The sequence below is a fragment of the Anguilla anguilla genome, chromosome 17, assembly GCF_013347855.1.
Source record: "Anguilla anguilla isolate fAngAng1 chromosome 17, fAngAng1.pri, whole genome shotgun sequence".
Classification (NCBI taxonomy): domain Eukaryota; kingdom Metazoa; phylum Chordata; class Actinopteri; order Anguilliformes; family Anguillidae; genus Anguilla; species Anguilla anguilla.
The window spans coordinates 25290462-25298959 of NC_049217.1; the positions used below are offsets into that span (position 1 = coordinate 25290462).

The 8498-nt window shown below is 45.7% G+C and overlaps 1 protein-coding gene across 1 annotated transcript in view; it reads left to right on the forward strand.

Moving 5' to 3' along the window:
- LOC118216851 (rho GTPase-activating protein 44-like) overlaps window positions 1–8179 on the forward strand; it is a 45014-nt gene extending 36835 nt beyond the window's left edge. The window contains 2 exon segments of the mRNA XM_035398417.1: window positions 313–702; window positions 3441–8179. Of these exon segments, the coding sequence (XP_035254308.1) occupies window positions 313–702; window positions 3441–3595 (545 nt within the window). The 3' untranslated portion in view covers window positions 3596–8179.
- The last annotated feature ends 319 nt before the right edge of the window (window positions 8180–8498 follow it).

Consider the following 8498-nt stretch of genomic DNA (forward strand, 5'->3'; position numbering starts at 1 on the left):
TCTGTTTTTATATTTGTATATCTTTCCCTAGACCTGTCTCTAAACAAGTCTGTAGTGTTGTCTCCATATTGATTTCTTTTCACTCTGTGTGTGTGTGAATGTGTGTATGTGTGCGTGTGTGTGCACGTGTGTCTGTGTGCGTGTGTGTGTGTGTGTCTGTGTGTGTGTGCATGTGTGTGTCTGTGTGCGTGTGTGTGTGTGTGTGTGTGTGTGTGCATGTGTGTGCATGTGTGTGTCTGTGTGTGTGTGTGTGTGTGTGTACGTGTGTGTGTGTGTGTATTCATACTCCCTGACTTCCTTTCTTTTCCACAGTGTCGAAGAAGCTGGCTCCCATCCCACCAAAGGTGCCGTACGTTCAGTCAGGGGGGGTGTCAGACCAATCGACGGGCCACCCGTCACCGGTCAGCCTGTCCCCTACCCCGCCCAGCACCCCCTCCCCGTACGGACTGGGATGCCCCCCGGGTTACGCCACCATGTCCTCCCCCGGCCAGCCTCCCCCCCCAGGGGCGTCACACTCCCTGTCCTCCCCACCCTCGCTGACGGGCACGCTCACTAAATCCCGCCCCGCCCCGAAGCCCAGGCAGAGGCCCAGCCTGCCCCCCCCTCAGCCCCCCACCGCCCCGGGACTGTCCAGCACCAGCCCCCAACCTATGGATCACACCCTGCTGGACACCATGGCCCCCGGAGAGAGTATGTCCACAGGTAAACCTGTCTCCATGGTAACACACCTGGTACCTGGTCTCACACCCTTTCTGCCCAGTCTTACACATCCTGTCTCTTTCCTCCACAGGTCAGCCTAGAACACAGGAATATAGGGACAAAGGGCTTAGCAACAGAGATCGCTTTTGATCTATGGGGAGGGTCTATTGATTCAGGGGGAGAGTATATTGATTCAGGGTGAGGGGTTATTGAGCCAATGAAATTGGATATTGATTCAGGGAGAAAGGTTATTTATAATAACAGTAACTATTAATAATAACAATTAAATGTTGATGCACGAAGAACCTAAAAAAGGAGTTATTGAACCAAAGAGGGATTATTGAACCAACAAGAGCAGTTATCAATTGAGGGAAAGGGGTTATTTATCAAGGGAGAGCATTATTGGTCCAAAGATAGTGGCTATTTGTCCAAAGTATATTTAGAATTAGGACCCTTTTCTTTCATTACTGGCATTGGAACTCAGTAATCTTGTAATTGTACATAATGTGTTGACTCAATTGCAAAGTGCACAGTTTGATAAAACCCTTTATCCTTGGTGTCCTGATGGTTTTTTTTTTCTGGAAGCCAGAGTAAAGCAAAGGGGACATTATCAGCTATGTCCTGTTTGCTTTTGTGATATTGCCCAGAAGATTTTGCTCCCTACTGTTTGTTGGTCTTTACTCACTGCTGTTCTTTTTAACCCTTTTTCTGAGCAAAGCTCGTGGGTCTACTCTTGTTCTCCCGCACGAAATCTTAAAATTCATTTTTTTGCACACCGTCCATTATGGAAGCAATCTCAATGGATAACAAACTGTAACATGCGACTAGAGGTGTAGTGGCGTTCTGCTATTCAGTAAGATACGTTTCAGATATCAGATATGTTTACATCAGCTCGATTTCAAAATTTCACAGTTCCTGCCATTTTTGTATACGCTATGTTTTTGTATGACATGTGTTATCATTGCAAAATATACCAGTAAACCCCCCATCCCCCCCCCCCCCCCCCATTCCTAGTGGCCTACAAGGACAGGAACCAAAGAGTTGACCAGTGTTTCCCAGCATGACTTTATTCACGGTCGCACCGCACTGCTACGCATCACAGTGCGCCGATCAACCTTTGCTGGGCGGGGTCTGTGAGGCCTCGGGCCGAGGCGGAGAAAGGGTTAAAAGCGTGTCTTTTTCAGGGGTGCGAGTGCTCTGTCTGTCTGTCTGTCTGTTTGTCTGTCTGTCTGTTTGTCACTGCACTGTTTTATTCACTGTTTTTTTTTTTTCTCGTCGACTGCCGTTGTTGTGCGCTCTGCAGCAGTGTGAGGCTGGGTGTGAGGGGGGAATTTTAGGGTAAGCCGCCGTCCGGGGCCTCAGGTCCCCGCCCCCCACCACCCCCCCGTTGCCCCGCCCTGCCGCTTCCCGCCGTGTGCATACCTGTGCGTACCCGCCCCGCCCCGCCCCGCCACGCCATGCTGGCGCTCCTGCTCGTGGTCGCCGTCCGTGACCGTCGTCGTGTGGGGGCACGGCCCACGCATGCGGGCCTGGCTGCATGGCTTTTTTTTGGGGGTGGGGGGGGTGGGGGTGGCGGGGGGTGTTGCCTCCCCCCCTCCCCCTTCTCGTTCCGCTGATGCTTCTGCTGCTTCTGGGCTGGGCCCCACCTCTCCCAGCCCCCACTCGGCCCACATCGCTCTGTGGAGGTGGGCATGGCCCCATGTGACCACCTACACCCTCCACCCACTCCCACCCCCCCCCCCCCCCCCCCGCCCCCCCCCAACCATCCCACCCCAACGGTCACGGCGCCTGGCGCAGTTCATGCAATGAGAGCGCTTGCCCCTCTCACTACTCCATTTCACTACTACACACGGGATGTTGTCAGCAACAAGCAAACTCCATCTTAACCAGCGTGTGACTCCTCGTCCGAAGGAATTCACATGGCGTAGCCTGTCGGCTTCGCATTTCTGTTTCTTGATCCTTGATTCTTTACTCCTCTGGTTATTTGGCCTCCCTAATCAACTTATGCCCCTTAGGAAATGAGACTATGGGATTATTTACGGCCCAGGGCAGGTTTACCGTTGGCCGTAGATTGTTTTTAATGTGTCGGGCCTGTAAGAACAGCTTTACCTTCGCTTACATTTCTGTTTGTCCAATTAAAACTCTTTCCCTGAGATTTTAAGTTGTCCTTGTCCGTTTGTGATTTCCCGGTCGAGTTCCCAGTGTTCCTGAAGGTGGCCTTAGCCAAAAATGTCTGCGTCAGTCCTGTAAGACATCAGTCGGTCTTATACAGCGTAGTTTGGTTTTTTAATTGGACCAGGGAAACTAGCACAATGCTCTCACTTGCTGTCTCTATCTCTCTTTTTCTCTCACACATTCATTCTGTTCACCCTCCTGAATAACACCAACACACATGGATACACACACACGCATACACGCACGCGCTCACACACACATACACACACAGACAGGCATACACAAATCATGCAGTATGATAACATCCCTGCGTAGAAGACATCAGACATGTGTGTCACCTGCTTCTGGCAATATAACAGCAATGTAATCTGTTTGTAACTGTGTATGTGTGCGTGTGTGTGTGTGTGTGCGCGCCTGCCAACTGACTCCTGTTCCTCCTCTCTCCTCTTTTTTTACTTTTATTTCTCTTTTTCATCACCATCAACATCATCATTGTTGCCATCACCCTCATAACCATCATCGCTGTTATCGCCCTGTTTACCATTGTACACCGTGACCATCAACAGCAGATATCTTTAGCCTGGAAATCCCCTCCTTCAGTGTTGAGTTGGACAGCCTCCTGGATGAGTTCAGGGTCGCCCCCTGCAGGAAGTCTGTGGCAATGACGGATGCACCAGAGGGCAAGGCTGAGCCGGAGGAGCCTGAGAACACGTTGCTATGACAGCCGAATTCCCACCCCCCCCAGCCACAAACCCCCCCCCCGCCCGCACACACACACGCACACACTCTCCAGCTGTATATAAGAGAATCTTTCCTGCTGAGGCTCCTGGAGAATCATGATTCATCTGGAAGGAGAGTTAGATCCTCTATTGTCTGGAAAAGTCTAATCTCTATAGATAATATATAAATAAAGTATATATGTATGAGAATATGACTATGAATACAGCAAACACCATGGAAAAGACTGAACATGGGAGCCATGTTTCCAAGTGAACCATGTTACACAGTATATTTTGTTGACTGTTTATTCTACTGCTTTGTGTTTATATCCGTTTTTACTTTGCGGAAATGCATTTTTAGTTTAACTTTTGTATTTTTTCAGTTTTTTTTGTTTGTTTTTATATGCCTTTTTTGTTTTCTTTTTTATTTGCCTTATATATTTTAGGAAATGTTTTTGCCTTTATCTGCACAAAATTCTTCAAGAAAACAAGATTGGCTCCGCTGTATGGGTGGAGTCTTGAGGAACTACACTTCCCATGTTGCACTGCTTCATCTGTTGAGCTCTTGTGGTCTGCCCCTGTCCCAGTGCTGGGTAGTTCATTGAGATTCTGTGCTGACTACACCAATGCAGGAAACTGCACGTAGAAACCTGCAACAGCAAAATTAACTGGACCTCTTCAGTGGAATGAAATGTGTTCAGCAGAACTCACTGAGGGGAGCTGCTTCAGCCTATGGCATTCAGCTGAGTTTCACTGGATCTACTGGACGCAAATCAAAACAGCCTCCTCAAAGTGTACACTGGGGGCAGTGAATCTTAGTGGGGTGCTTGGTGATGTGAATGTCTTCAGTATCAGAGGAATGTATCAAAGATCACTCTACTCGAGAAGTAGAATATATCATCTTTGACTGTACTGTACATAGAATGTGTTGAATTGAACTATCTGTGGTTATATGAGTTTTATGTGTGGCTGCAACCATTAGGGGCATAAACAGACTCCATTTGAACAAAGTGAATGGATAAAAAATGAAAAAAACCTGGGCTGGATTGGTTTTCCCAGATCTCTCACAACAGCCTCCTTTGCTCAGGTCTTGTCCCACCTGTGGAAAACCAGCCCTCATCCCAAAGTCTGCCCCCCCCCCCCCCAACCACCACCACCAATATTTGCCATAATCTTCACTGCTGCCCAGTTGGAACCTTGAAGAACCAAAACAAAACAAGAAAAATAACGACATGAAAACTTGAACCTTTGAGCGAAAGCAGGAAGCCTACCTTCCCCCGGGGTTTCTTAACAGGTAAGGTGTACTTCCTGTTGCCCAGGAAGCTGCAGTGGATTGTGGGGGTTTTAGTGCTTGATTTTTTTTTTTTGTGTGAGGGACTGCTTTTTTTATGCTGCTTTTCTCCGCCTGCAAACAGCGCGTAACTGTAAAATGTCCCCTGCGCTGTGGTGTTAAACTGTTCTCTCAGTTAATGCTATAGCTGTTTGACTCTCACAACTGACGCTCACAAAGCATGCACACTCACGCGTACACACTCTTGCTCTGCCTTGGCTCTGCTTACACAGAAACACTTTCACACCTTGTCCACAGCAGACCTTGAGCCAGGCTGGTGTAGACAGGTGCCAAAGTCGAACTAACCCAGTGTGGCGTGTTCACCTTTTTCGTAAAAAATGTCCACAACCAGAGCCCGGGAGAGGTGCCTGTCTGAAATTTCCTGCAGTCTGAGACTGAGTTCTCACACTTCAAAGTCCTAAAATTTAGATAGAAGTAAAAATTGAATTGTTTGGTTGAGAGACAGCAATGATCTTGAAGAGCTTAAAGACACGTGCAGCTTAGCATTTTGCTAGTGAAGCTGGTGTAGTTAGCTGATCCCAAGGCATCATGGGAAACCACAGAAAAGCTGGCAAAACAGGGAACCAAGTGGGCTGGCCTGGCTCCAGCTCTGCAGTGGAAACAATGCGATTAATGTACTTGCAGGGAACAGGGTCCTCTTGATGTGTGAGTGGGGTTTGTAGTTCCAGGAACTGGATGTGCAGTCTTTGTAGTTTCCTCAGGAGGTCAGCTGAAATTTATTTGTAGTTCATAAATAGTGGAAAGTATGAATATTTCTTGGGAATGTGATGCAATATATGGAAATACATAATTGTTATAATTATTATGATAGTATTTATAATACATTTACATTTATTTTAGGGGATATTTTTCAATTGAAGTGTTTAAATGAGCAAGCTAATAGTGGTGCAGAGTGGACATTGTTGCCATCTGCTGCTGAACGGAACCCTGAGAACCGATTCTTTAGAACCCCGCCGGTAGAACCGGATCTTGCCAGGCCTTCGGAAGCTGAAGTACTGTGTGAGGTCATGCCTACAGAACCCAACATGCAAAATCCGGCCTTCAGAAACTAAACTGTGAAACCAGCTCATTGGGACTTGATGCTTAGGACACACACCCATAGACCCAAGACCCTCAGAACCCAATGCAAGAAATATGGAAGCATGCCTTCAGAATCTAAACTACATAAGAACCAAGCCCTCGGAATTTAAAGAACCAGTCCCACCGTTTAAAAAAAAAAACTGGAATTTAAAGCACAGAACCCCCCTTAGAACTGAGCCTCTAGAGCCCGAGCTCCACGACTGAGGGAGGGAGAGGTGACGGAGGGCTGATCTGCAGGAAAGAGGGGGACTCGCCTCTGAAGGGACACCGGCTACGTCCCCGCGTGCGTCCAAACATCGCTCTGTCAAGTCTCTCAGTCCCGAGAGACGGGTGGATTCAAACCACTCTCACTGCCTTCAAATGCTGCTCTCTCTACCCTTTCATCTCAAGTGCTTCAGCTTCAGAGCTTGCCCCAGGCACAGTGTGAATGCATACCATTGTACATATACACGTGTTTACCTACCTGCAGGGAAAATAAACCTGACAAAAAAAAATAGATAAATATATATATAAATATGAACATATGTGTAAATATGAAAGGTAGTGCTTTTTGTGTTCCTGACAAAATATTGCTAGACTCACAGCTATTTAGAAAATGCATTAAGCTTTTGCCCAGTATGCAACTTTGTGGCTGCAGTGTACAAATGTTATGGTGAGAATGAATAAAATTACCTGACTTGGTACTTACCCTAGTTAATTAGGACTTTCTGACTGAAAATCTGAACATTTTGGTGAAGTTTGAGGGTGCATAAGGAGACCTGAGTGGACAGCCTTTTATTTTTGAGGTGCGCTTATAAAATTTTCTCTCACCTCAATTGCAGAACTGTAAAATTCACATTCCCTCATCTAGAGTTGTGAGAATAATCGCTGGAGTATTACACATGCTTTTAAATTTCACTGGCTCATTTTTATTCGGAGCTATAAAAACAACACTCTCTAGCTATAATCCCAAATCATGAATTGCACTTTTATTCTCCTTTAAAAATGCATTCCCTCGCTGAAACCAGGCATTGTGGGATTCATACTCTGACTTATATCCAGAGTTGCAAAATTTGCTCTGTCGCTCTCACCCAGAATTGTAAAATTCATTCTCACTTTTTTTTCCGGAGTCTGGAGAACCTATTAAAATTTTAACATGCGCGTTTTTGTCGCAGATGTTCGTCCATCTATTCATTTTTACATTCCATTTGTTCTCCACTCCCCGCAGTTTGGAAGGGTGCACACAACTGATGCAGGTGGTGCATGACCGTTAGGGTTCACCTAAACTTGACCCAACTTAAGTTGGCCTTATCTCATCTGCCATCCTGTAATTAAAATGCCCCCAACAAACAGGTTCTTTTATTTTTGTATCTCTCCATCTTGTGGGAAGGCCCCCTCCTTGGTGTCTCCAGGAAGTTCATACTCCAACCCAATCAGACAGTGGCACCAGCCACAATCCCAAAGTCAGAAGTCACCTGCCAATCAAAGTGTTATTATTTATTTATGGACACCAGACCTAAGACAGCAAAAATGCACCCTCCCCCCCCCTACCCCAACCCTCCAACAAAGTAAATTCATTATTCTCTGACTTTTTTGAATACTCTGTGCCAATTTAAAAACATTTTTACAGTTTGTTTGTCTGTCTGTTTTTAGGTCACCTGGAATAACAGGGAAGTAAAGTTGATATATTCTCAAAAACACACACCTGTTGATTTAGGCTAGGTTTTCCCAGTATCATATGAATTATTTATTCATATTGCCGATGACAATGCTAATGACATGTTGAAAAGTATTGACAGTGATAGCAGTGTGTGCCCTTAATTTTGTTGTGGACGTGATTAAGGTAATGGACAATTTTTCTGTATACGCACATCAGTCTGTAATGATTTGATAAACATGCTGTAACTACAGGGAAAGTTGTCTTTATAGCCACCCATGTGTATGTATGGATTGTTGAGTGCAACTTTCTCAGAAGAGGTAAACCCATGGCAACCATATAAAAAATCATGAACTGTGGTAGAGAGATCCATGCTTTTCCTGAATGTTCTCTGAAAGATGGTACAAATCTCTTTTTTGTCCCAGTGTGTAGGTGGAATGTGGAATGTAGTTTATGACCCTGTAAAATTCACAATTCATCTCTGGCAATCTGAAAGATTAAAACTGAAATGAAACTTGCTTTGTCATTGTTAAAGCCTGAATGGGGGCGAGGGGAGGGGGTATTGTTGTTGGGTAAACACACTGGAACTGGGCTTGTGATTGTTTGCACAATTGAGAGAATGCTGTTATGCTTGTGCAAGTTGTGTCACATTCTAGCTACCATAAACCTGTAACGTTCTCTGTTGTTGTTATTTGTGTGATGTGCAGAAAGAAAACAGAGCCTCTTTTCTCATGATCCTTGGCTGGTGTAAGTGGTCCTTACATGACAACATATTCTATTTTTATTTTAACTGAGGAAAGGACAACTAATAAAGGTTTCAGTCATAAATACCTTACGA